The sequence below is a fragment of the Zonotrichia leucophrys genome, chromosome 7 (genome assembly GCF_028769735.1).
Source record: "Zonotrichia leucophrys gambelii isolate GWCS_2022_RI chromosome 7, RI_Zleu_2.0, whole genome shotgun sequence".
Classification (NCBI taxonomy): domain Eukaryota; kingdom Metazoa; phylum Chordata; class Aves; order Passeriformes; family Passerellidae; genus Zonotrichia; species Zonotrichia leucophrys.
The window spans coordinates 27,684,317-27,711,923 of record NC_088177.1 but is presented as its reverse complement, the minus strand read 5'-3'; the positions used below and the strand labels follow the sequence as shown (position 1 = coordinate 27,711,923).

Sequence of the window (27,607 nt, the reverse complement as noted above, 5' to 3'; positions counted from 1 at the left end):
CAGGCCTGGCACAGGCACAGCCACAGGGCCCTGCGCACCTCCCACCCCGCAGAACATGGCGTGAGGGCTGCCATCCCTCAGGAGCCTCGCCTGGCGCTGGCCACGCTGCCAGTGGCACTATGGGCATTCCTTCCCGAGGAAGCCCTGGGGCTCCTCACATGCCTAAATCCAACATGTGCTTAAATGTTGTAATTGTAAAGTTATTGTGAATCATCTGTATTATCAGTGTTCATCACATCAAGTTCTATTTTGAAAATATGACTCACTAGTTGCAAAGAGTTTTCCCAAATTGCTTAAAAGATTAATAAAATAATCAACTTAGCAGAGGGGAAGAAAAACCACAAACTATTCCTGTAAGGAAATCACTTTATTGCCTATACATGTGAATGAGCTGTTTTAATGCTCAGGTTCACTGCCTCCTCTGCATTTAATCTCTTCCCTTTTATGTCCTACTCTGAATTTTTTTAAAAGACTTTCAGGCTTTTATAAAATTAATTATACAAATCATTAGTATTAAAAAGGTAATATAATGGTTTCAAGAACAAGCTTCACAGACTATCTGCATATTTAATCATCTCTGCTAATAAATTTTTAATCACTCATTGAGTTCAGGTTCTTGTCTTGAAGCTTAACTTGATAACAAACCTAGCAACTGGTAGAACTAATTGGTACAGAGTAAGTGAATAATTTATAAGAGGAAAAAGCACTGGGTGTTCTGGAGGTGTGCAGAGACCACAAGTCACAGATATTTCTGGGAGGAAGCATGAAAACAGTGGCTGATTGCAGGAATTTCGTGATACACTGCTGACATCCAGAGGCCAACAGTCAATACTGTTCACATATGTGAGCCAGGCTGTAAAGCGTGCTGTAAAGTCAGATTCATTAAGTTTTAAATATTCATGCATTTCATTAAAGTTAACATTAATTGCACTACCATACACATTGATTATGCATAGACCATAAGTGTTTAACCTCTGAAAGCTTGCAAGTATATTCAAGTAATGGGGTATGTCCTATCTTCGATGATTTCTGCTACAAAGTTGAAATTAGAAATGGAATGCATTACAGTGTGAGTATTAGAATAGTACTCTGAAATTCCAGAATGGTCATAAAAATAATTGTTTTTCTAATCAAACAGAAATGCTGATGTAACCTGTAAATTTCTTTGTCTTTTTCTAAACTAATTAAATAAAGGTAACAAAAATTCCGTATAAGATTTCTTAGAGACAAATGCTAGATTGATCTGCAAGCCACAGCTAATAAATAGGTTTCAACAGTTAAAATTAATTGATGAATGAGTGGCTTCTGTTTAGATGAAGATGAGTAGCTTTTAAACAACAAAAAAAGGCTATTCACTTGAAATAAGCTGATTTTAACTTAAAATGAGATACTGCAAGCCCACTATAGAATAATTCTACCCCCAGGGAAGCACAAAATGCTACAATTCTTAAACCAGGCTGTAACAGACAACATTTGACAGAAATTCAATTATCCTTGCAAGATCCCACTTGTAGTTAGTTACATACATAATCCTCTTTTATTTAATGGGTTAAAGCTCTTCTTCAAAACATTTAGTTGGATGACTTGAAGACTCACTATATTGCAAAAAATTCATCAAGTGACTTAATAAGATTGTTAAGTAAAAACACTCAGAAGTTTAAAAATGTCACTTAATGCTGCCCCTGCAACCTTAATTCCGTCCGTGTACGTATATGCCTTATGAAACAGCAGTGAATTAACTTTTAATCTCCTTTGAGCCAAGAAGATTTTTAGATTGGAAACTAAGGCACAAAGGGCATGCCAACAAACACAATGCTGAGCTTTAGCACAATCTCTGCACTAGCTCACATCTCGCAGAGCATACCCCTGCAGGGCTAATTACCCCAGATAGCAACCGAGGCTTGTGCACTTACACTGCTTTTGGTTCCTCTACATGGCGAGCTCAGTTCTCTCCTCCTGGCAGTGCACTACACATAAACACTCTGGGAAGCATAAAATTTTAAATCTGAAGAAAACATGAAGAGTTTTTTAAATACTAGGCTTTAAATACCTAGGTGTTTTGGCATCAAGTAAAGGTAAAAACGTATCATTTAAGTATTAAAAAATCTTCTGCAAATAACACCAGTTTCTTCTGTTCTGTTGTTTGTTGATTTTTTGGGGGTTTTGTTTTTCCTTAAAAAGCAGTCCATAAATATTCTGTGAGGTAGATATAAAACTGTCCACATTTTGTAGAGAAGCAAATGTTGGAGACAGATAGACTGGCTTGCCCAAAATAGTACTGATTTCTTCCTGAGCTGTTAACAGCTCCTGATTAGCCAATTCTCTTTGTGAAGGTGGGCACCAAAGTGTAGTATTCCTAATTAGAAGTGACAATTAACACACTGAAATTCTGTCTAAATAGCATTGCCTACACCCCCAAAGAACTTTATGGTCAGACATATCCTGGCTGATCTCATAGAAATTCCTTGCTGTTTTGTTCTGACTGGTGGCAAGCAAGGATCTTGAAAGTCATATATCAACCACTTGTACAATTTAGGAAGAATTCTGGGATATCAGAATATTTGAGTTTTGACAGGTGTTGTTTGGTTTTTTGCTTTTACACATTAAGACTACCTCCTTCATGCTTCTTTCTTGAGTTATATTTAAACAAGGAGGTAGCCTGTGAAGTCATTTAAACAGCAAACTAGATTTTATTAGTTTTACTGGTTTGTTTTTTTCTGGCATGGTCACAAACAACAACAGAATCCACAAAAGGTATGCACATCATATAAAAGTGATTATGTATTCCCAGCAACATTTCAGTTTAGATTTTAATTAAGAGAGCTGTCAAAATGCAGGAGGAAATGCTTTGCAGTATAAGAAAGTTTTGAATACTTGACAGCTCAAATGTTCAAATCCCATGCTCATTAAGCAATACTTGATTTTACTTGGGCTTTTTTATTATTATTATTTTGGTTTCATTTCGTTTTTTGGCTTTTTTCAATTTCACTTGTGAAACAAAAACTGAAAAAGCAGGCAAAGCTTCTTGACGGTTGATGTCTCCACCATGTGATATAATACCAACATTCTTTTCTGATAGGTCCAAAGGTGACAGGTACTCAGTCACTGAGCAGGTGGCTTCTCTGCCAAGCATAAATACATAAATACGAGTAAAAATTATGAAGCTTTCACATGTCCAAATAGAAATGGACTACAATAGACAATAGACATTTGTCACGAGATAATTTAAAAAAGGGATGCAGAGAATGTTTCTCCTTATTCTACAGCAACATCTGAAATAAAACTACCTGAGAAGTACCCACATTATTAAACCAAACCTGAAGAGGTTTTAATTAAAATTATTTTTAAGTACAATTTGAAATTATGTTTGAGGTTTAAGAGTTAAATTTATTAGACTGTAAAGATTTTTACAAAGCTTTCCTAATGTAATGAGCTTAGGCACCACATATGTTGCATCTTTGGTACACATTAGGAAGAGTTGCTTTTTTAATGAGCTTTAAAAACTGCATTTGCATACCAGAGGAAAAGGTCAGTGATGTGTGGATCAAGTCGGTAAATTAAGTATCACAGTATTATGTTATTATGCTTGCCTTCCAGAGACACACAATAACAAAACCACAGGCTACAGTTACCACACTGTTCTCAAGCCTCCGTGTCCATGACCTTGGCAGCTGCCACATCGCGGCTCCGCGGTGCCTCAGGGCCCAGCGGCTCCATCTCTGGCCCAGGCCCCCTTTACCTTCTCCCCACCTCCTCCTGCAGCAGAGCAGCTGCTGTGGCTGCCAGCCATGGACCTAAGCAAGCACAGGAACGGGGAGCTGGATTCAGTGTGATGGCCCATCTTCAAACACTGACTCCACTCCAGCCTTTACTCTTTTAAAGATACCCAGGACAATGCCCCGAGTCCTTTCAATAAGATCAAATCTCTTGGACAGCAAAGCATCAGGATGGGGATGCCTCTTTCCCAAGTCCTACTGCACCTGAGTTTTTGTTCAAGGATACAACTGTCTTTCAAAACACAAATACCAAAATTAGTTCTAATGCTGTGGTGAAAAATTTGATTTGGCGGACTGGCACAGTTCTTTTTAGCTGGAATGTTAGATACTTGATAATCTGTAACGATTGCTTAACTGGTAGCTAAACTGACATTTTTATTTTATAATAAAAAATAAAATAATCTAAGAACTGACTACAAATAGACTTTCATGAGGTTTTCAGCAAAGTCCACTGGATTTACCTTTATTTGTAAGTATTGTAAATTATTGATAATTTACAACTAACTCACAACTAAGCATTACTTTTATTTTTTTAGGGCAATTGAAATTGATTCCTTCCTCAACTGTGCAAAGATCCACACTACTTAACAGGTCTTTCTTTGTGTCAGAGATTATAGGTATACACTAAACCACATTATGCACTACATAATAATTATGCATGCTCATACATTTCACAGCCAAGTAAGTGACAGTCCAGCCCTGTATGAAGATGTAGATTTAGTCATTAGATTAGAAAAAAAAAATCCTTTTAAATATTACAACAAGAATAGCACAACTCAATACAACTGAGCAGTTATAAGTGATTTTAATGATTTTTCACTTTTTGGATATGATAATCCTCAAAGTAGCATTCAAAAATATAGTGCAAAATATTTATTCATTTTATTTACAAATAAAATGTGCAGTTCAGCTTCTGATCCTTGCCACAGTAAATGTTATTCTTTTATGTGATGAACAGAAATTATGAGAAACATTTATAGAGAAAAAAGTTAATTTTAAACCTTAGAACAAAGATCTTCCTTCAGTTATATTTTTGTAGGAGTTACACAATGTTTTTCAAAACTGTTTTCAGATGGAAAGAAAACCCAGCAAGTCCAAGACAACACTAAAGAATTACATAGGAAAAAATGGTTTTTCAAAACCATAAAGTTAATTTTGCTGTGACAATCACAAAGCAAAGTTCTTATCTACATAGAATATAAATTAATCTTTTTTTTTGCAGCTTAAACATAAAATCTTTACAATGCAATGGGTTTTCCCCCCTTTTTGCTGTACAAATTGCCTTTGGGGGAAAAAGTATACTAGCATCTTCCTTTCCCTCTGATGAAACAACAAATGCTTTGGTTAAAGAGCAATCCGTGCACAATAGTGTTTTAACTTGCAAGGCAACACTCCTTTATTAAGTTGATAGAATTCCACTAGCTGGATGAGATCAGTAAATCTGGTATGACCATCATCGAGGGTATAGAATAGCTTCCCATCATCTTCCAACTGTAAAAATGGAAAAACAAGATTCAATAAAATCTTCTTTTGCTACAGTATTTTTTTCTGATTTGAATACTTCTTTGAGAAGTGTTCTTACAGACCAACATATTGGTAATCTTACAACTACTATGAGCAGAAAAAATACAGTGATCATTTATACATCTTAAAGAAAAGATTTTAAGACTTTTTTTTTAAAAAGACCAACAGGAAAACAATGTATTATTTGACTTCAAGTACACACCTAAAAAGAACAGTTAAATGAGTATAGGAATACTCTTTCTGCATTAACAGTACTACTTCATGCATTTGCTTTGAAATTACAGCTGGGGTTAATACCCAACCCTGAGTTCTTAGAGAGGAACATGAAGAAACCAAATTTGAAGTTACTCATAATTTTCAACCTTTACTCCATTCATTTCCATGATTTTCTCTCACTTTTGTAAGGTGTGATGAGGCTGCACCCCAGTGTAGTGGTGTGCTGGGAACTATTAGCTACACAAGACACTACCCATCACAAGAGTGACATGCTTGCTCCAGCACTTCTTTGTTGTAGGGGGAAGAATTGCTGCAGCTCCAAACACGTATTAGCACAGATGTAGAAGAGAAAGAAGAAACTTCAACAGATACCTTGAAAGATTCCTTTTGATGCTTAAAAATTTACAATCACTATTTCCCTCTTCTAAGTTACTAAATGTTATCTCTTGCACAATTTGTACTGCACTGCTGACTACATAATTTCTTGATTTAGTTCCTCTACTGCTGATATGTCTAGTATCAAGAGGACTAGTGAAATAGTGACTAATTGGTATTCATGTAAATAAAGGGTGAAAAAACCTATTCAAACTATTTTTAAACAGAAAAGGGAAAAAAGATACAAGACTGAAAGAGTATTGAACAGAGGATCCTGAAGTAGGGCTAGCATGGAGTAGCAGATGGTGTGCTAGGGAAAGATGCAGCTACCCTACGTGAATACAGGGGAAAGGAGAAGATATAATTAGCTGTCTTACCTGTAATTAAGAAGTTCTATCTGAAGCAGCTGTTGAACTGCTTATGACTCCTGGATTATTCTACCCCTTTCTACCATGACTGGAAGTAGTTTGTAATTTCTTTATTCTCAGACTTTGGTCAAACCAGGTCAAACTCTGCTAGTTAAGGAATTACCAATGTGAGAATGTGTGAACTCCTGTGCTCCAGCCAAAAACCTGAAAATGGATTATCATTCATTGGACTTTCTTTATGCATGCAATTTTCCTGCCAACACACTGCAGGCAAGAAGAGTTAACAATTCCAATGTCTGTTATGATCCTAATAAGTTAATTCCTTGAAATGAATACCAGACAGATTGCTAATTTTAAAGCTATCAATATTTTGCAAAGTAAAAACTCATATCAAAGTTCTGTTGCTCAAGAACCTAGCATCTTCTGCAAGCTAAGAAGCCTGTTATGAGAAAGCATTTATTAGAAAAAGACAGTCCCAGAACTGTATATCAACTCTTCATCTTTCATATGAATGAAATTTCAGGATAGAAGCCATTGTAGTGAACTTGCATCAGCTTAGAGTGTAAAGGCTAAAAAATACCTTTAAACTAACAAGCTCTCCAATTTTTACAGTACAGGATCCCAAACGTATCCCAAAGTTTTCTTTCTGAACTTTTTACAATCAATTCCCAATAACCCACCTGCAATACTTGTTGCACAGGTTGGCAATGTTAACACAAGGCACCTGCTTGCACGGGTGAGGCATGAACTAGCAAGCTGCACACCCTATCTAAAAGGGGACATTTTAAAGTGCAGCATAACCTGAAGCAACCTAAAATACAAGAGAAAAATAAGTCATCTAGGGATTGGATTGGATTGTTTTTACCTTGTAAAGAGGCTTTGTAAATTACATGTATTTGTTTACATTTAGTAAGAAAGTTTGCCTTCAGAATGGCTGGAAATAGGTAAGTGTTTAGAACAGTAGAATTTGAAATTCAAAAAGGTAACCTTGATCTTCAACTAATAAGCTATGACTTTACTACAGTAATATAAAATGCCTTATTTCTTAGAAAATGATTACTTAATTTAGATCAGCAGCAACTGGAACCAAAACCCTTCCTCCCTTAAACAACAATTTTCTGAAATCTTTAAAGAGCACCATTCCAGCAAAACCAGAGCACATTTAAGTCAGGGTATTGAGAATGCAATGAGGGTACTGAATGCAACCGGAAACTGACAGAAAGGAACATGCCAATATTTGGGGGACAACAGCTTCCATGCTGACACACTCTGTCTGGATTAAGCTGTTCTCATCATGATTTATTTTTTCTGGCTACTATCATAGGAGAAATTGCTTTAGTTAAAAAACAATTCAAAAACATTTCCTTCTAGTAAGTCAAATTTTGCACTGAAGTGATACAGGTCTTCTCGATGAAAAGCATGGGAAATGTGACTCAAGTCTGTAGACGACTACATCAAAACTAAGAATTACTGGTTCATCCAAAGATTCTACAACAGGAGAGCAAGGCTTTAGCACATTCTCATGAAGGGAAGAAGAGAATCATCCATCTCGCAGGCTACTGAAGATAACTGCAGCGTCCTGCTATACTTGTGCCTAGAGAAGAGAGGGTCTGTTTCCTGATAGGGAAAGGGAAAGTGGTCTCTTCAACCTGAGAGTTAAAGGACATCCCAATAAACTAGAATCATATACTCTCTGTATGGGATTTAGAAGGTTTTCTAAACCACACAACAGTTATACCAAAGTAAATACTAGAAGTGACTACAGTCAATGAATGCACAGAGATCTTACACCTGGGATTCTTATAAAGGATTATATGTTGACGATCCCATGGGATCCAGTCCATAATTATCACTTTTGGATGAAGGAATCCTCCGTTTTCTGTACCTAAACACAACAAAATCCTGGACAATTCTTATAGGTAATCTGATCAACTTATTTCCTCCTCTCAAATAATGCTTCAGTTTTATACTACATGAACCTTTTTTAGTAGAGAATATTAGCTACAAGCCCTAGGTAAGGCATACAGAAATTTGGTGAATGATCAGAGAGAATCAACAGATAAAGAAAAAAAAAATAGTGCCAGTAATTTCTACTGAGAAACAGCAGAATCTGCTAGAAACTTCAGGAGGAAGATACATGGAAGCAAGAGTATTATCTAGTCTGCAAGAAAGGTTCTTGTAAAGAGAGACAAAAAAAGCCCTGGGTCTGCTCAGTTATGTCAAGCATCTGTGGCCAAAACACTAAATGTTCAAGTATTTTTCAACTCAAGAGATACAGCATGTAAAGAAACCCACATAAAGCACCTTGTGAGAGAGTGGAAGCAATGAGGATGGCTAACCATTCCCTCAGGATAACTGGACAATATGTTCAATGAAAACTAACAGAAATATGATTTCAGCTTAGTAACTTCCAGCTTACCTATAAAGCAGCTGGACTAAATAATGATTTTTTTTGTTCCTCTGAATATGCCACAGTAACAAGAGAGGTCAACAAAATATGTCTGACTACAAATATTGAAAATAACCTGAAGAGAAGACTCAGTGAGATATGGACACATGATGGAGGCAGTCCAAAACAGATGACTTAGAAATTGTGTACATACTGAAAAGTAACAGGAAACATGAACTCTCTTAAAACATGATTTTCATGCCATCAGGGTTGCTTCTATTCCAATTGAAACAGATTTGTTTAGTTTTTCAAGAAAAACTTTTTAGGATTTTGTAATACTAGTCAAGCTTTAGAACAAATCAAACAGGAAAGCTCAAAACCATTCAACCCTACTAAAGAATACTAATTATATTTAGTGATACAGGTATGATGTTTACATCTCCCATAAAACAACAAAAGAAGAAAAAATCCATCCATATTCTACCACAGTTCTTCAATTTTTTGGTTTTACAACTCCATATATAAACTGAAAAAACTTACTTACAGGTACAATTTGAAAATGTTTTATTTTTAATCCATGACTCAGTGACAATACAAATGTTTTGGGGTTACTTTGGCTATCACGAACCAGGAATACCCTAAAAGAGATCAAAAAGTTTCAAAGTAAGAACATTTGAAATCCTTTTATAAACATCCAGTTAAAACTGTTCTAAATTCATTACAGCAAGTATTAGTAAAAGCATAAATAATATCAATTATATAAGTTAGGCTTTTAATCAGTATTTCTTTGCAAATTAGTCACTGGGAATACTTTCTCTTAAGTTCTTCTTCACCTTGTCTATTATGTGAAAAACATGCATTCTCAGAATAAATGACACTGTAGGCGTTAGTTTTTACACTGCATAGAATTACAATACATTTCTTCAGACAGAAAAGCACCCTCAAAGTTTGTGCTTTGAACAAAATTTTTCTTTGGACTCTGACTAGAGAAAACTTGAATTTTCTAAATCACAAGCATTTTAAGTAAAAGTCAAAAGGTAGTTCAATAGGAATTTTACAGAAAAGATAATGCAAGGCACACTAGAATGTTCTTCACATCTGGCCAATCCTCATAAATGCATGCTCATTTCTGCACAGCAGCAAAATTCCCAACAAGACAGAGCTACACTCTGCTTGCTTTATGGAATGATTATTCAAATCATGACATACTGAATGACCAACAATGCCACTGCAACTAAAATTCACTGATAACTTATTCGAACCAGAACATGCACAAACATAACTTTGCCATAGCCCTGGTAGAATAATTTGGTAAAGACAAAGGATGATTACCAGCATGAGACAGTTTTCACTGAATCACCTGGCTTGGAATATTGGCAGAGTATTGGCAGAGAACAGTTTGGAGGACAGGGAAGAACCTGTAGATAGCTTTGGAGTGGAGAGTCTGAACTGCTCATACTGAGCAGGTCTGGAACAGATATAGCTGTCCATTGTACCAAAGAAGGGAAATGGAGGGACAGCCACTGGCAAGCATGCTCCTCTTTCAGGACAGAAAAGAAATGGGCAAAATGGACTTGCAGGTTTCAATCGAGTGAGCATTAGCGACCACCTAATCATAACTGTTTGTCCCACCACGCACCAGAAATGAGAGCCCGGGTACCACATGAAAAGAAAGAATTTCAAGGGGAAAAAAAACAGCCAAAGGTTTGCAGTGAATTTTCACTGACTTCCAGCATGGATTCAAAGTACTAATTTCATTCTCAAAGTTTTTAAGAGTTCTATTTTTACACAGTAAGAAAATTCCTGGAATTAAGAAACCTGGAGTCCATGTTCATTACCGTTTCTGTCAAAATGCCTGAGCCCCGTTACTGATGCAGGTTCCCCCAAGGGCTGCTGCCAGCCCAGCGCTCGGCTCGGCTCGGCTCGGCACGGCTCGGCACGGCTCGGCTCGGCTCGGCACGGCACGGCACGGCTCGGCACGGGCCGTGCACCGCCGGCAGCGCGGGCTCCGCTCAAACCGGCTCGCTCCCACCACCTAGCGGGCTCTCACCCTCCCGGGACACGAGCGGCATGCTCACAGCACTCACAGATCCTCTGCACTAACTTCCATACTTTATACGTTTGTCATCAATGGCGGGCACTTCATTTTTTCCAGAAAAATGACACTGTACGAATGTGCCACTTTGTAGATATCCAACATGAGGTCTCTATACCCGGTTACTAGGATCCACATTTAATGATGCACAATGTAATCACTTTTATTGCTTCTTATTCGTCAATTCTTTTAAAGTACATTTTCTTACTTCTTTCCTAGTTTTATCACACATATAAGGAACATTTCTTCTCCTTCAGATAAAAAGACCTTCATTATTTTCTAAAATAATCACAATTACCTACTTTACCTATTTTAGTTGTCAAAGAACCTTTAAAATTTTTGTTATGACAAAAGGGCTGTTCACAGAAAATCAGAAAGTTCAAAAGTTCACAGAATCTCAGAAATGCTAGCTGCAAAGAACTTTTTAGACATGCTGGATGACTCCAGTCAACTTCTCCCTCATGAATTTCTCTGAATGACGAGCTAGACTTTTTCATGGGCCTTTTGGTAATGCTCTTTTCCCTTTCATCAACCATTTATCACCGAAAAGTCTTCAAATATACTTTAGGTAGTAAAATACAGAATCTACAATATTACCATATGAACTTTTTTAAGAAAGTTGGTTTAACACCAGATCCAAAAACTTTCCTCCTTCATAACATGCCTTAAGATTAGTGCTGTTCCTAATTCTGTTATTGGGCTATCCAAATTCTAGAACTACTGTAGCTAGTTTATATAACTGCCTCCTTGTCTTCTAAAAGCCATCATGAAAAACATATTTGTTGGTACATACAGTATTACAGAGGCCCTACTCCCTTGTCATATATGCATGAGGACTAATTGCTCAGGATCACCTTAAAAGGCCCAATATGGATTATTTTCTCTGCCCTTACTCCCAGAAACTAAAGTCTTATTTTTCCTATTAAAAATGGCTGCATTTCTGGTGATAATTTATGCTTTCAGATCATCACAATGATGTCACATGATGTCATGTGTTCATTACTTCACTGTAACTCCTGAATATGTATCTGACACATATGAGCACTCCTACTAACAGTGTTCCAAATAATTCTGCATAGTCCACACAAAAGTTTCATCCTCCTCAAAATCCCACTGCACAGCTATGAATGGCTCCAAGAATATAGCATAAACAACACTGTACTGAACCAATGCTAGCAAGGTATTCACTTTCTCATTTCAGTGTGTTTGTAAGAAATACACTGAAAGATGCATCAGTTCAGAAATATATGTTGGATTCATCCCCATGTCCTGTCCCACTCTTCTAACAAGTGCAAAAATAAATGCAGAGCACAGAACCAGCTTCAAGATGATAAGCCAGGCTTAAAAACAAGACTCCAGAAATTTAAAAAAAAAATACAAAAGTGGAAGTCCAATTAACCATTCCTGTGCTGGGTTTGTATCTCTTTGTCTCTCTTTCCTTCCCTTCACTTTTTTTTTTTTTCCTGGAGCCCTTTCTGTAGATGTAGAAAACAATATTACAACATACTTAATCTACAGCTGAAGGAATTTAATGATGATCCAGGTACCTAACTGGAAACAGACTCAAGAAAACTGAGATTTTTATGGAATTACTCATTGAATGAAGGAGGCCCAAGTTTACATTTAATACAGGACTAAGGATAAAATTGCAGGAATGAAAAGCAGGAGGATTTGAACACAAAATGCCTACTCGCTTTGTCATTTTTTAAATTAATATTTAAATGAAATATTAAAAAGATTACAGTCTTATCCTAACGTTTATTGTTTACTATTAAAGAATGACACAATTCTTAGTCAATTAATGAGAAAAAACCATACATTTTTTTCAGTGTCTGTCTCAGCACAGTTCATCTTAGAGTACTGTTTTCAGGCTTTCTTTCACTCTTTCATCACTAATAGAGATACAAAAGAGTGGTGCCAAGGCTGACAGCTCCAGAGAATCCTGTGCAAAGACACAGCTCTAGTGCTTGGCTCTGAACGGACACAAATAATCAGTCAGTGACAGAATCAGCCCTAGATCACCACTACATGGCTTCCAAATGATATAGAATAGGAACCAACTGATAGCCCTATATAAAAGACTTTTTATCCCTATTAGGCAAGTGCAAACTCCTTGCTCCACCTCCCCCAGTAAGAGGCACATGAAAGCAGGAGTTGTTGGCTAGAAACATGTCTCAGAGAAGCTAGGTAAAGAATTAACTTACCCATCTACAAGTCCATGCTGCAAAATAAGTCTCTGAGCCTCTTCTCTAGAGATTTTATGATGGAACCATGACTGAGATCTGTGTATAGCTGTAGAAAAAAAGATCAGTGAAAAAACATTTTCCCTTTATTGAAAGAACCAGTTATTGCATTTGTCTGGCAAGGAATTAACTCACACATACCCATATTAGACATGGCAATAGGACTACCATGGGAGTTGAGTCGGAGACACCCTCTCCTCTGTATGAGAGAGAAGCAAAAATGTGACTTCAAAGCTCTTTTGTTAAAAAAAACAAACAAACAAAAATAAACCCCACCAAACCAGAAAATAATATTCTGATAAATCAAAGATATTTATACCCGCCATGCTAATCCTTCTTCAACTGCAACTGAAAGGGCTTCTGTTGGATTTTCTATAATTCTGCTTCTGTGTCCTGAGAAATCCATTGCTACTAAAGAATTTTCTGAAATGCTTCTCTGCAACAAAGAAAAATAAATTTAGTTTGCTCACTTTTTACAAGATCCATCATTTAAAAGCAAGCTTCTGAGAAAACATTATGTTTTGTAAGTGATATTTCAAGTATTGGCAGTGTTTCTCATCAGAGCCAAACTCATTTTACCCTAGGGAGCATTTATAATTCCAGTATGCTGCTGCAAAGCTCAATTTTGCAGTCTGGCTGGACAGACCATTTTTTTGCATTACTGCAATGGATGACAAATATATCACTTTACCATAAACTGTATTTATATTTTTAACTATAACTAGCCCTTTCCATGTCAAAACAAGTCAGGAAACTGTTATTAAGATGTCCAAGTAACAGGGAAAAAAAGGTAAAATACAAAATTATTATACATAATGATCCAATTAAAAAATATTCAAAATATTTCATTAGAAATATGTCAGATTTATATGTTTGCTATATAAATTTCCATTCAGTTTACCATATTTAAGCATTGAAAACAGCAATTTCTATGGAGTACAACTTCTATTTTAATACATCACTTCTAACTCTAATCACAGACTCAATAACTGCAGCATCTGTTACAAAAAATGCTTGTGTTTTTTTCTCTCAGTGAAGATCAATTTTGTAACAACTGAATAAGAACACTGAGGTTTGACAAAACAGTCCTAAAAATCACCAAAATGTTTCTCAGAAACCAAGGTTTACACAATCAGGTTTTATAAGAATTGTGATGGCAGGCACTGGAATATCTAATAAATAAAAGAGCATTCTACAGGTTAAAACAACATCTGGACACAAGAGGCCCAGAGTTCTGTAGGGTTAGCAAAGCTTCCCAGTCCAAAACCAGAGCAACTCTGGTTTTTTGGGCTTTTTTGGTGGTGGTTTCTTTTGGGGTTTTTTTTTGCTTTGCTGCAATCATGAATATAACTACAAATGGAAGACAGCAATTCTGTAGTTCACTGTACACTGTAGACTAAGGTCTATCTGAATAACCTGTAAAGAACTTTGCAAAAGTAAAAAATAAGGGCAAATTAAGAGAAAATATTTGCCTCTAGCAGGGTGGAGGAAACCCTCTGTAGATGACATGGGTGAGAAATGGAGGGATGTGAAACGTGGAAGTGGCTTCCTTATGAAGTACGTTCATCAGCGTGTGCGCTGAATCCGCGATTATTCAATTTATTGTTTTATTCATGGATTATACACGAGTAGAAAAACAGTGCCATTGTTAGCAGTGGGATAGGTTCTGCCTGTTAGAAGCTATGGGAACTAAAATGCACACAAGAGTGAACGAGAAGACAATCAGTAGTAGCTCTCTGATCCATCATAAGAGCAGCAGCTGGCTATTGCAGTAGCTTCACAGAACACAAACTAAGGCACAGGCAGCATATTAAGCACATGCTTAATAAGCCATGCTTATTAGCAAGATCACTGAAAACTACTTTTGTGAATACCTGTGATGGCAAATGCATTTTTTGGCATTTTATCAGCAAGAACTATAAAAAGCTAAAAAAAATCACTATAAAATCATTGTCACAGATCTTGGCGAAAAGTAATTTTTATCCAATTTAGCAAAAACAAAACACAAAAGGGATATAAATCATCCATGAAAAAGTCTGAAATTACTCATAAAGAGCAGGGATAACGTAAGATATAAAGAAATGGAAAACCTCATCCAATCCCAACTATCCTACTGAGAAGAAGGACACCATATCTTGTATAGTCTGCTTTTCTCCAAAACAGGAGAAATCTGCCAAATTACGGTTTTCCCCCAAAGTCTGGTCAGTATTACACCAGCTCAAATTCATCTCAAGTACTTAATGTTTTTGGGTATTTTTTTAATTAAAAGAGGAAGTATACCAAAAAGGATTTGTTACAATCTTCTTTTTCCTCACCATGTGTAACCTTGAACACTTTGCTTCTCTTTTAACACATTTATGGTCCTGCTGCTTTCTTTTCAGAATCTTCTTTCCATTCAACAGCATTAAGCCAATGAACTCCCAAAATACTGAAGATTTTACAAAAAGAAAGCCTTTTAACTCATTTGTTAAATTGAAATTAATTAATTAGCTCTCTAGTCAACCCTCGCAGCCCTAAATATTTCGGCAAGCGTTGGCACATGCAAGGTTTTGAAGGAGCAGGTCAGTAGTGTAACTGACACAAGTTACTTGAAAAGAGCACAATGGCAGAAACATGTATTTATTCATGGAGCTACTGTGGGACATACCATAGGTGTTATATTCAAAGGGCTGCAGCCACTTCTACCTTGATATGGTTGCATGTAATTCTGATACAGCTGCATCCCATACTAAAACCAGAAAATAACATGGTTAGCATTTTAAATTATAAACCTAAGCCAAGTAAGGTTTTTTCCAGATGAAAAAGATAGCACACGCCTTTTTTTACCATTAAAAACCAGGGAGAAAAGCTGTTAGGGTAAGGAAATGTACATCATTACTGTTGCTGCTGTCTTTATAAATGTTTCACTTTGCATTAAATACTACCCATTTAATACACCAACTGGCCTGTTCCTATTTTGTCACAAACAGTCACATTTTAAAAACATTAAAGTTCCCTTGTTGTGTATTCTTGTCGCTTTGTTCAACATTACTCAGCAATCTCACACGAATTCAACATGGTTACACAGAAACATATGCTTAATGTTAAATATTTTCAGGACTGAGGCATCATTCCACCCCTTAAAATGATTTCAGGATTTGAACGCTCTCTTCTTGTGGGGATGAAAAAAAAAAAGATTTCAAAGCACAAAATTGATACTGCTATTGCATGGGAACCTAAAATGATGTTACCTCTCTACTCACAGCATCAAAATACCACATAGCACACTTAAGCAAGAAGTTAACTCCACACAGAAAAATTACCTTGAGTAACCTAATTGCTGTCATCCAACAGGTCCTACTTTGTTCATCATCTGCACAGAGCTGTTTCAGGTCTCTGGTTCCTCCTGATTTGTTAGGCTAGAAGGCCACAGCACATTTTTTTAGCATTAAAGCATATCTTGAAGATAATACCTGTTGAAATAAAAGCCACTAATTCTCCTATTTTATAATAGACAGCTGAATATTGCTTTCAAAGCCTTAAAGAAACTTAAGCTTACCTAAAAACTGTGGCTTGCTTTAATATGTATCAGAATAATAAGCTTGTACCTTAAAGCAGAATCCATAGTTTGTTGGTGCTCCAGAAATCTTTTTGCCTGTTAAAGACATGTACATATCACTATTGCTGAATTCACAGAAAAACTGCAGATGCCTTGGCTCCTAAAAAGAAAAGTAATGTAATACCGTTAGACTACTTTTAGCCAGCCTCTCCAGATAAGAAACTTGGAAGAATACAGTAGTTATCCTGTTCCAAAATACAGTCTTACAAACTGCAGTTTCAAACATGACATCATGAAGTCTAAAAAGAGGCAACTCAATATTCATTTCATAATGCAGAGAAAAAAGAAATCAAATCAGTTAAAGAGTTTATTCTTCCAGAGGGGAAAAAACCCCCAGACTATAAGTTATATAATTTCTGAGAAAACTTCCACTAGATCCAAGCAATAATAAAATTAGAGTAGGAGGCAAGTTTTGAGAGCAGCATGCATTTCAAACATCAAAACAAAATAAACTTTCATAAACTGAAAAACAACATACTGTTATAATTATTGCCCAGTACCATTTCTAACCATTATCTCTCCCCACTAAGTTAATTACGTCAAGGAAGCAAACGAAATTTGCCAAAGGATACAAACCAGCTCAATGAAAACTTCGGCAGGTAATTACAGAAAATCCAACACATGAATAAACATTGCTTTGAGTAGTTTATGTAAAAGGTTTCTCAACTCCAATGCTTAATACGATAAGGCTTAAAGTACCACCACCAAAAATTTGAACTAGTAGAATGAAAAACCGTCCAGTGACAAATTTTGAGAATTCCCAAATTTATCTGTAGAAATTATTGTTTTATATAATTAATTACTGATCTGCTTTTCAGAACATCTAATTATACTTCAGAAATTTAACTAGTATTTGACAATTTGTCTTAACAGGGTACGCTGTTCTGAGAAACACCAAGCAGAAACGAAGCAAAATTATCAGGCAAAAAGAAACCAGAGTTTCTAAGAAAGCACCTTCCCAGTTTTGTATCTCCATATCTCTCTAGATTTTATCTATAATAACTAGATTTATTTTTTCCTTTTTTTATCACTCTAAGTTTAATTATTTGGTTATAAATTTTGGTTGTTATTATTACAACAAATGATAAATACATACATATTTGCTCTGACTTCACAGTTCTTGCTCTCTGTCTTTTATTTCCCCCTTACCTTAGATGTACCTTTAGTGGAAAAATAAAGGCCAGATCTTCTCAAAAGAAAGTACAATTTTTTCCACGATTTTTTCCCCTGCTCCTTTGCATGCAAATAACCATGAATCTCAGGATATGTGCTGGAGCTAAGGAACATCTGAAAGAAAGCATCAGACATGCATTTTTCTTTTTCTCAGAAATCAGCTTTGTGTTTCATTAACATACTGAGGGCTAAGGGGAATAACTCCTAAATACACTATCACACCACAGTAATTCAGTTATGATCACATCTAATCTCATCAACAGCACTTCTCATTTAAGGCATGCAAGAATGTTACATAATTCCAAGGTATGCTAAGCAAGTTACATATTTATATGGAACCATATGGTTTGAAATGAGAGCATTACTTCTGCGGTATGTGAACTTCTGCAACTAAACTAGTGTAAGAAGTACTGATCCCATGCCTCAGACCCTATTTATATAAAACTGCTAATCAGTGCTAACAACAGAAGAAAAAAAATTATGTCCCTCCCTTCATCCGCCACATTACAAACCAGAGAAATGAACTGACCTGACTTAAAATTAATTCAGCAAACCACACACTGAATTACAAAAACATTTTCAGAAGTAGGGAAGAAAGGGCTCTGCACCTGAAAGGTGCTTCAGGAAGAGCTTTAGTAGAACCAAAACCAGAGAGACTGGGCCCATCCCCAAGACAGCTCCTGCCTCTACTCAGGATATTCAATAACTTCTCTTCAGCAATTTCATCAGACATTGTCAGAGTGCAACACAGCTCTTATCTTGCTGAGGCTTTGACAGTTCTACTCAGTCTTGCTGCAAAAGTACCCACTAAAAGTGAGCAACCACATTAACTTTACTCCAATTCCATGTAATGCATTCATTTTTATCACTCTTCTTCCAATAACACTACTCAGAACTGACTCTAAACATATTAACCCAGAATTCTTCTATTTCTGTACATGCCACAGAATCTGTAATCTCTGAGCTCTTCTAGGAACCTTGCCCCGGGACTGGTCTGTGGTACCATAAATTCTGTCAAGGCTTGCATAGAGGTATGGCACAAAGGATTTTCTGGTCAATATCTGCAGTTTTCATTGCTGAATTTTCCTCCCACACACTTCTATTTCCAGAAAATCTTATTTGAGGAGTGAAACAACAGATTACAAGGCAAGAGATGCACCGGCCAGTACTGGACTCCAGCAGAATGAAACAGCGAACGCTATTTTGGAAGCACACCGAGTTCTCTGGCCACTAAATAATACAATCCAACCAAGATATACAAGTTTTTTTTGACTTTTATTGTTTTTCTGCCTTGCAGTGAGATGCATGAGTACCAGCTGCAGACCAGCCTGAGCTGGTGTGAATGCAGTAACAGGAGCAGGGCCCCACTGGCCAGGGTAGTGCCCCAGCCCACCACCAGGGCTGCATTATGAGCAGCTTCACTGCTATTCACCTGAACAGCCCAATTACAGCAAGCCTAGGTACATCTAGCTACACGTGCTGCTGGCACACAGCTGTGTGCAAATGCAGTTAAAGCTATTTTAGCCACACTGAAGCAGATGGGTAGGTCTGGGTACATGTTCTGGCTGTTCATCTTCCCTTTTGCCATGTACTAACAGGTTCACTGGTGGGAAATATGCAGGCTCAACTGAAAAAGTATAAAATCCATAAACAAAGTAACATAAAGCCTTAAGAAAATCTAAACAAGCCAATGTATGCAAAAACAAAAGAGCATCTTTTTAGGCTTTAATGTCTCTGCTGAAACTAAAAGGAGTGGTTGGCTTCCTGCCTGCACAAGTGTCTTCCCCAGGATTTCTGCCATAAGAGCTTCAAACCAGAAATGTTGTCATGAAAAACACTTCTCTTACTCAGCAGACCAAAGTGGAGGAGCAATACAATGCTAAGCTTCGACAGTCACTGTTGTACCCATGCTATCAATTAAAATAAAGTAGCAGTAATGCTAGTAACAAGGCAATCTTAAATCCATCTTTTCCTTTCCAAGGAAAGACAGCTGAGGACTATGTGAGAAAATAGAACATGAACAAGCTGTAGTCAAAACCATTAACTGTCAGAAGGATGAGCAGTAAAAATATTTCAGAGTGAGAACTGAATGTCTGTAATAAATGCCAAAAATGAATTATAGTAGGAAAGAAAATTTCCTTGTTTTTTGTTTCAGCTTGCTTTTTGTTGGGGGTTTTTTGTTGCCCCTTGTTTTGTTGTTTTTTTTTTTTTTTTTTTAATAGAGTTACATATAAGTTTGTTATAGGAAGGAATGGATCCCTGTTTATGCAGATAAAAATAAGAAAAATCCTTAGTACTGGAAGAAGAGAGGAAAGCTAAACGATAGTACACTGCAGACAGGGACTACTGGTCACACAAAATGTAGAAATAAACTTGCACCCTCTACCCCACACAGTGAAATATATACCCTGATAAGCAGAGTGGTGTCAAATGCCACCATGTCCTTCAGCTGCTGATAGAAACAGCACTGAGGAGTTGAAACATATGCAGCGTTTCAGGGAGTTAAAGAAGCCATCATTATACTAGACTTTGTGAATCATGTTGAATTTGATGACTGATTTCTTCAAAGATGTGATGACAGCTAGCCAGACCAATGCTACTGGGAATGAGCTGGATTTTTACCATGAACCTCCTAAAAATTTTGGGAGGATAAAGTAAGTCTAGTGAAGAATTGATTCTGAATCTCAATATTGTCCCCTATAGACTTCAGTCCACCTGAAAGGTTTAGACTGGGAGGCCAACAAAACCTAGAGTGGAAGACAGAATAAGGCAATGGGGAGATTAAAACAACATCCAGGAGACTGGCAAGAGACTGAAATGCAGTGCAGGTCTGCTTCAGCCTGGAGCCTGGAATGGCAGTCACACGAGAAACTGGTTAGGGAAAGAGGGACTTGCTATGGCAGAGAGATTAAAGAAATTGAAGCCTGGCTCTTAATAATGATCTTAAAATTGTCATACCATGTTCATTTTTGACATATAAAACAGCCAATTTGCAAAAGTAGCCTAAAGCAAGTTCCAAATGACCCAGACTGCCTGCCAATACACATGCACATAGAGCAGCGTGTCTCAGAGCTGCCATACCCTGATCAATACGGTGACACCTCTGTAGGCTAATCCATGGCAGCATTTAAACCTCTCTTGGGTACACACAGGCACTCAGTATATCCCAGACCTCGTACTTTCACTTAGTACATGCTAAATGGATAGGAGACTCATGAACTTCTCTTTTGTTTCTGTGGCTCTGTTCTGCAAAGACGTTCTGATTCAAATTCATCAGCCAAAATACTCACTCTTCTACTTTCAATGAGAGTTAAGAAAAACAGACCTTGAAAACATTTTACTTGCTTACAGCTCGATCCACAAAAGGATGTCAAAGTATCAGAAGTGATTTTTTAATGACTTGTAAGCATTGAATTGTCAAACTAATGTCTCTTTTGATACTTAACCAAGCACATCACAAATAATAATGCAGCCCATTAACTTGTCTTAATGAAAGTTTCCAAGGAGATAGTGACTCACTGTAAACAATTTACCCAACAGTTTCTGCTGAAATGTGCACAATGGCTGCACAATCCACCAAGGTATTCTCTACTTTGTGCCTATTAAGTTTTATTTGATGAAATACAATTAAGCATACAATGCAACACAAAATAGCAACAGAGGAGAGTTTGCAACATGTTTTTCAAGCTACCAAAATGACAAGTAACTAGCTGTATATTTAGAATGATTCTTAAGTTTACCTAGCAGCTTTGAACATATTCTAGATCTCACAATATGGGCTTAAAGAAATTCTGCATGAGAATATATGGCAAACAGTTCTCTTATAAAATTCTTCATTATTTTTGAACTACTAAATTACATTTGTGAGGAAAAATATAAACCTCTATTGACATAGGGGACAGAATTTTCTAAATTAAATGTTTATGCTAGACTGCAAAATCTGTATTATGTAGGTGGCAAAATGGAAACAATTTTCATTAGATTTGCAGGACTTCTGAAATCACAAAAACTTTATTTATGTTTGTAAAAATTACTTACAGAATCTAGTGTCTGTAAAATCTAATTCACAAAAATTTTTACCATATTTGGGATAATCTTAACATCTTGATTAAAATCCACTCTTATAAGGATATATTTAATATGAAAGAGTACTTTGACAATTAGTTACTTAAGATGTTTTTCATTTACTGCTGGATGTTAAGGTAGACATTATCATATAGATTTTTTTAAACTGTAATTTCTGTCTTTCTTTTCTTCTGCCCTAAATATCCTGTGTTAGGTTGCCTTTCCAATCATTCTTTATCCCCAAAACTCATGAATAGGGTTGCTGTCTTAAGACCAGTGGAAGTTCTTCTTCTATTATTTAATTTTTCCAATGACAAGCAAACAAGAGTGATGTGTATGTTTCCACCTTTATTACTCATTTTTCCCCTCTTTGAAAGTAAGACAATGATCCCTGATACGGTCATTTTGTATTATCATTTCATTATTCCCACTGTAAATTAGAATCCTGTGTCTGCTTAAAAGATGACTAACACTGAGTGACCTACCATAATTTTTTTTGAAGGCTTCAGTAGCCTTCAAGCTAACAAATCATACTAGTCAGTCTAAATTCTCTACTCGTTAAGTTTAACCATTTAACTCTTTTTTATATCCATTTGTGTCACATCACCAGTATTTTGGTATTCTACCATAGCCTGCTGCTAAGTTTGTTCAGCGCTCCTCCACCTATTTAAGGAAAAAGTGTCTTTCACCTGAAATACCCAGTAAAGGTATTTAATGTTTTCACTGTATTTCCTTTGTTTTGGTGCTTCTTGATTCTTAAAGGACATCCAAGTTTCCAAGTATGGACATATAAAAGCTGCAAGGGACACATTGTTTCTTATCTCTTGAGGAAAAAAGTTATTAACTATGTCTTGAGTTATTCAAAACCTAGCAACAGATCCAACAGCAATAAGGAACTATGCTCACACAGCACAGATAATGGGAAATTATGAGCTGTGCTGGTTCATCTTCATTCAAGGATTACATACCTGTAATATCCCAGAGTGGCTTAGAGCTGCATTGGTCTCACTTGGAAAAGATATCATGTGATCTGGAAAAAAGCTCTGTAACAACAAGAACTTGAATCAAAGTTCTGTAAAAATAAATACAAAACTTTCTCTGTTGCATGTGCAATTAAAGTTGTCAGTGCAGCACAAGACACTGAAGATTCCCTGATCCAATAATTTAAGCTTACCTTAATATCATCCCAAAATTTGGCACATGCTATATATTATTTGCTGAAAAACACAGAATTTTGAGAAAACATCAATAGTCTCTGGAACAGGGTTTCAGATACCAGTGCAAATCACATTGCAATATTTGGCCCTTAGTGTTGTTTTTCTACCAGTAATTTCTATTGCTGTTGACATACAAGATTTGCCTGGGGAGTCAATATGCTACAAAGTAAGGAGGCTCCACATCAACATGCTGAAAAGTGTATTGTTCTCTATTGTTTTCATTACACTAGAAACCCAGTAAAATATTTTGGAATATCTTCCACTAACACAGAAAGAGTTCTCTCTTTTTTTTTAATCTTCTATTTTATGTATTATACAAATTAACAAAACAAATCTGACTACATCAACATGATGGGGTTAAAAGCTTACAACTAAAATGCCAGTTTCATTATCAAGGAAAGCTCAAGGGATAATTTATGGGACAGACCTGCATCTGGGGTGTTCAATACAGTCATGCAGATATGAACCACACAAGGGTTTGACCATCATAAATAATGTTTTCTCAAGGCCTGGACAAATTTGAAGTTAATATTCCCTTAGCCACCCAATGTCCAGCAATTTCCATTTTAATGGAAACTGAACTTCTGGTAGGGTTAATTCATAATTACTCATTGTGATAAAACATGCTTGCTGCAGCTGGGACCAGAACACTGAGCAGAACTCTGCTTAGCTATAGGTGCTGAAGCTGCTGTAGCTGCAGCTCCACTCACTGGGTAAACAATACATAAACTTAATTTTTGGAGGCAACAGACAGAAACTGATTTATACAAAGTCCCCCCCTGAATATGAGGAAGAACTTCTTTACTATGTGGATGATCGCACATAGTAAAGAAGTTCTTTACTGGAACAGATTGCCAAGAAACGTTGTGGAATCTCTCTCAATGGAGATATTCAAGAACCCTCTGGATGCAATCCTGTGTCATGTGCTCTGGGATGACTCTGCTTGAGCAGGAAGGTTGACCCATTCTGTGATTCTGTGAAAGCCTCTTTACTAACTGCAGACCATCTCAAGATGAAAAATTTTTCACTGGTATAGCGGTATCTCCATATCTGGGACAAATCTATCATGATTGGTCCAGAGACACACAGTTCAATCAAACAAAAAAATTCCCAAAACTCTTATACTTCTTGTTATCTTTATATTTACCTTTTTATATTTTGCATAGATAATCTGAGTTCCCTTTCACTTTTTATCTTTTAAGCCCTCACGCAGTTCTGCCATTTCTCCCTTTTACATCTGAAACAAGCTGGTTTTATAAGAGACAGCATTAGGAGTTGTCCAAATACACCATGGAGCAACCAGATGGTGAGTTCCTTCTGCTGAGCCAGGACTGCTTCCCTGGCCTTTGCCATCAGCCAAGGTCTGAATCAGCAGCATTAACCTTTGGCAACATCCCTGAGTTACAGGATATCTCTGCTCCCTTTCCATTCCTTATGTATGCTAACTTTGGCTTCACTTTCACTTACCCCTAGTAGGTTATGGCTGCTCATGGCCTTTTGTGTCAGTTGTCACTTAGCTACAGCTGGGAGAAGCTGCAATTTGGCAGTGCTGGGCCAGAACATTCAATTTTCACTTCAACAATAAAATCATCTTTGCTACAGGTGCCCCTCCTCACACTGCTTCATTTTATATTATGTTGTCACTTGATGAAAAGTTCAATGAGTTGCAAAAATTTAATTTTGTTTTACGTCCGTGTGCAAATTTCAATACAATTAAACCCAATCACTGCTCTCATCACTCCCAAATATAAAAAATGAACATGGCTGTTTGACAACTGTAAGAAAGGGACCAGCCAATGATCACATGCACTACAGTACATTGCTGTATTTCACATATTCCCTCTTGATTATTCCTTTTGACTCCTGCTACACTAAAAAATTTAAATTTTGACTATCTGTGTGCACCAAAAAAGACTTTTTTAGAAACAGCAACTGCAGTAACTTCACAGATAAAGTTTTAGGACTTACCAGTGGATTTTTAAAAAACTCATACTTTGCATAATTTTTTCTAAAATACAGTTTGGTTTCCTCTTCCATTACCCAATTTGACTGGACTTCCATCACTAATTCATGGTCTTCTATAGCTCTTCCTATAAGAAAACAAAAGAAAAAATATTAAAGAAAATGCAAAAGCAAATATCAAGCTCATGACTAGCAGAAGCCAAAGAACTCTCATGATCTACAGATAAAGAGAAGTGAAGTTAAACTTCCATTGCATTTAACTTGCCCTTCATTGAATTTTAAAAATTTCACCCAATTTTTGATCCAAAAAGACAGAGATTAAAGATGCTGTATGCAAATCTCATTTTGTAATCAGATTAAATGAAGCAAATAAAACCATAAAGAAATTCAGAATACAAAAAATACCCCAAAATAGTGAAAGAAAAGTAAGCATTTTGAAATCTTGTACAGGTTGCTCTATTCCAAAACACATTCTTCAGATGCAAGGGCAAAGAACTGAAGCTCTGAGTTAAAACCAGCATTTTTTTCCTTCAGTTTTATAGAGAGAAAGTGCTCCTCTGAGATGACATTTAAAACTCTTAAATGCTTGGCATTGTGACATTTAAGAAAACACCATTTCCTCAGGACTTACTTCTTGGTAGAAAAATATGACATTGTGCATCACCCCAAAAGATGGGTAAAGGTGCTGAGATTTCTTTATTTTTAAGGTGTCACAGCAAAAAATATTTTATAACTGAGTAAACTTACTTTTTTGAAGGAACGGAAACACTGAGTGCCCTCCAAAAACACAGACCTGTAATCAAATCCTTAAATGCTGACATGAAAAACCTGCCTTTCTGTTTAGGTAAATCATTTTTGTCTTCCAACTAGACTGGAGAGTTTCTACCTCCCTTTCTATCATCTCTTTATTACTGCTATCTCTAACATGAGAAGCACCTGCAACAGTCCACAACAGCCTCCTTAATTATGGAAGTATTTAATGCACATGAAAGATTTCATATTGGAGTACATGATAGAACACATTTCAAAAAGCCTCTTCTCCAGCCACCCAGTGGGGAAAAAATTTAAACTAAATAAAAAATAGAAAGACATTGCTCAGCACTACGTCACAGGTAGTGCTTTATGAACCTTCCCAGCCTTCACAGACTACCTGAAAGAATGCAGAGTGAAATCAAAATGAGACTGAAGGATACTGATGTGCCTGGCCAAGGCACTGCCCTCCACTCAAAGAGGAGCCCTAGAAAATGTGTATTCAGCTTAAGAAGCAAACAGAAAACTGTTTCAAGCCAGCAGAAAAATTTCTCAGTAGAAAAGGAAAAATTTCTGGATGAAGATAGTACTTCCCTTACAAAAGAGAGCAGTGATGGAAAACTGTTCTGTTTGCAGAGCCTGCCCTGCTCAGGGGAACTGCAGTGGAAGTATGGGACTCACAGCACCAAGGCACTTGGTGCTAGGGATGACATGGCATCATCCAAATTTAGGCACACTTCAGCTGCTTTCAATGATCTTAGACATTGTGAAAACCATTCAAGTTAAAAGAACACATACCAGAAAAACACAAGTCTGAAATATATTGATTAATAGAGCTGCAGGAATTGCTGAACTTCAGATATTTGAAGTAGAACCCCTGCTACTGCAAAACTTGGGAGGTGGGGAGGAAAGCTGAGCTTCCTGGCTGCCAAGGCAGCAGCAGTGAGGACACAACAATCCTTGGTGTTCAACAATAGAGCTCTGCACCCAAGGGCACATATGTTTGTGAAAAGTGAAATATAGAGACCGTGAGTTAATGCTTTGCCCTAGGTGGGAGTTTTGTTGGGATTTTTTCCTTTTTAAACTTTCTCAGCAGATACCTCCACACAGCAATGAAGGCACAATCCAGCAATGTAATTAATGTCTGTCTTGATTAAAAGTAGAACATTGTGCTCAGCTCACTAAGATTCATGCAATTATATCTAATTCAGGAGTATTCAGACAGCTGTTAGATTTTAAAGAAAATGTTCACTAATTGATGGATGAATTATTAATCCACGTAATCCTGGGGTTTACACAGACACACACATTTGCCCACAGCACTTCTCCTCTCAATACCAATTCCCCGAACTTATGAGATGAAAAAGGCTTTCCAAATTTACATGGATAAAACATACAGCAGTAACAAACAGAAAACAATCCCAAACTAACTCATCATTTTAAAAGTATTTGTTCAAACTACTCTTCCAATGCTTAAGAATATACTTAAAGCAAGTCAAGATGAATATGTTAACTCTTTCTAACAAAACCAAATCTAAATCAGCATTGTTAAAATAACTCCATTAGTGTTCAGTACTCTAAAAATACATAGGGGATATCTCAAATTGTTCCTTTCCTTGGCCAGTAATATTGAATTGCCAACCTCATAATCTAGGAAATTATTTTACTTTTAAAATTAAGCATTCACCTTTTTCTAGAATTACACTGAAAGCAGCTGGAGCAATTATAACACTGCATGGTGAATGAAGGTCTTCAGCAATTTCAAGAATATCAGAATATTAGGAAAATCAATTTCACTAATTATATAATATTGAAATCTTCCAAGAAATCCTCCAGATTGAAGAAAACACACTACT

The 27,607-nt window shown here is 36.6% G+C and overlaps 1 protein-coding gene across 4 annotated transcripts in view; it reads right to left on the bottom strand.

Moving 5' to 3' along the window:
* Positions 1-4,568: 4,568 nt before the first annotated feature.
* The window catches only part of GRB14 (growth factor receptor bound protein 14), a 58,398-nt gene continuing 35,359 nt past the window's right edge, over positions 4,569-27,607 (bottom strand). For 2 of the 4 annotated variants that reach the window (XM_064718026.1, XM_064718027.1), the window contains 11 exons: positions 25,008-25,129; positions 22,791-22,865; positions 17,734-17,871; positions 16,574-16,684; positions 16,289-16,384; positions 15,634-15,714; positions 13,306-13,422; positions 13,128-13,185; positions 12,948-13,035; positions 9,193-9,286; positions 4,569-5,267 (listed from right to left, as the gene is read on the bottom strand). In XM_064718026.1, the coding sequence (XP_064574096.1) occupies positions 5,121-5,267; positions 9,193-9,286; positions 12,948-13,035; positions 13,128-13,185; positions 13,306-13,422; positions 15,634-15,714; positions 16,289-16,384; positions 16,574-16,684; positions 17,734-17,871; positions 22,791-22,865; positions 25,008-25,129 (1,127 nt within the window). In that variant the 3' untranslated portion in view covers positions 4,569-5,120. Of the gene's footprint in view, positions 5,268-6,268; positions 6,464-9,192; positions 9,287-12,947; positions 13,036-13,127; positions 13,186-13,305; positions 13,423-15,633; positions 15,715-16,288; positions 16,385-16,573; positions 16,685-17,733; positions 17,872-22,790; positions 22,866-25,007; positions 25,130-27,607 lie in introns of all 4 variants that reach the window. The other 2 variants (XR_010440967.1, XM_064718028.1) reach the window with 2 other exon arrangements.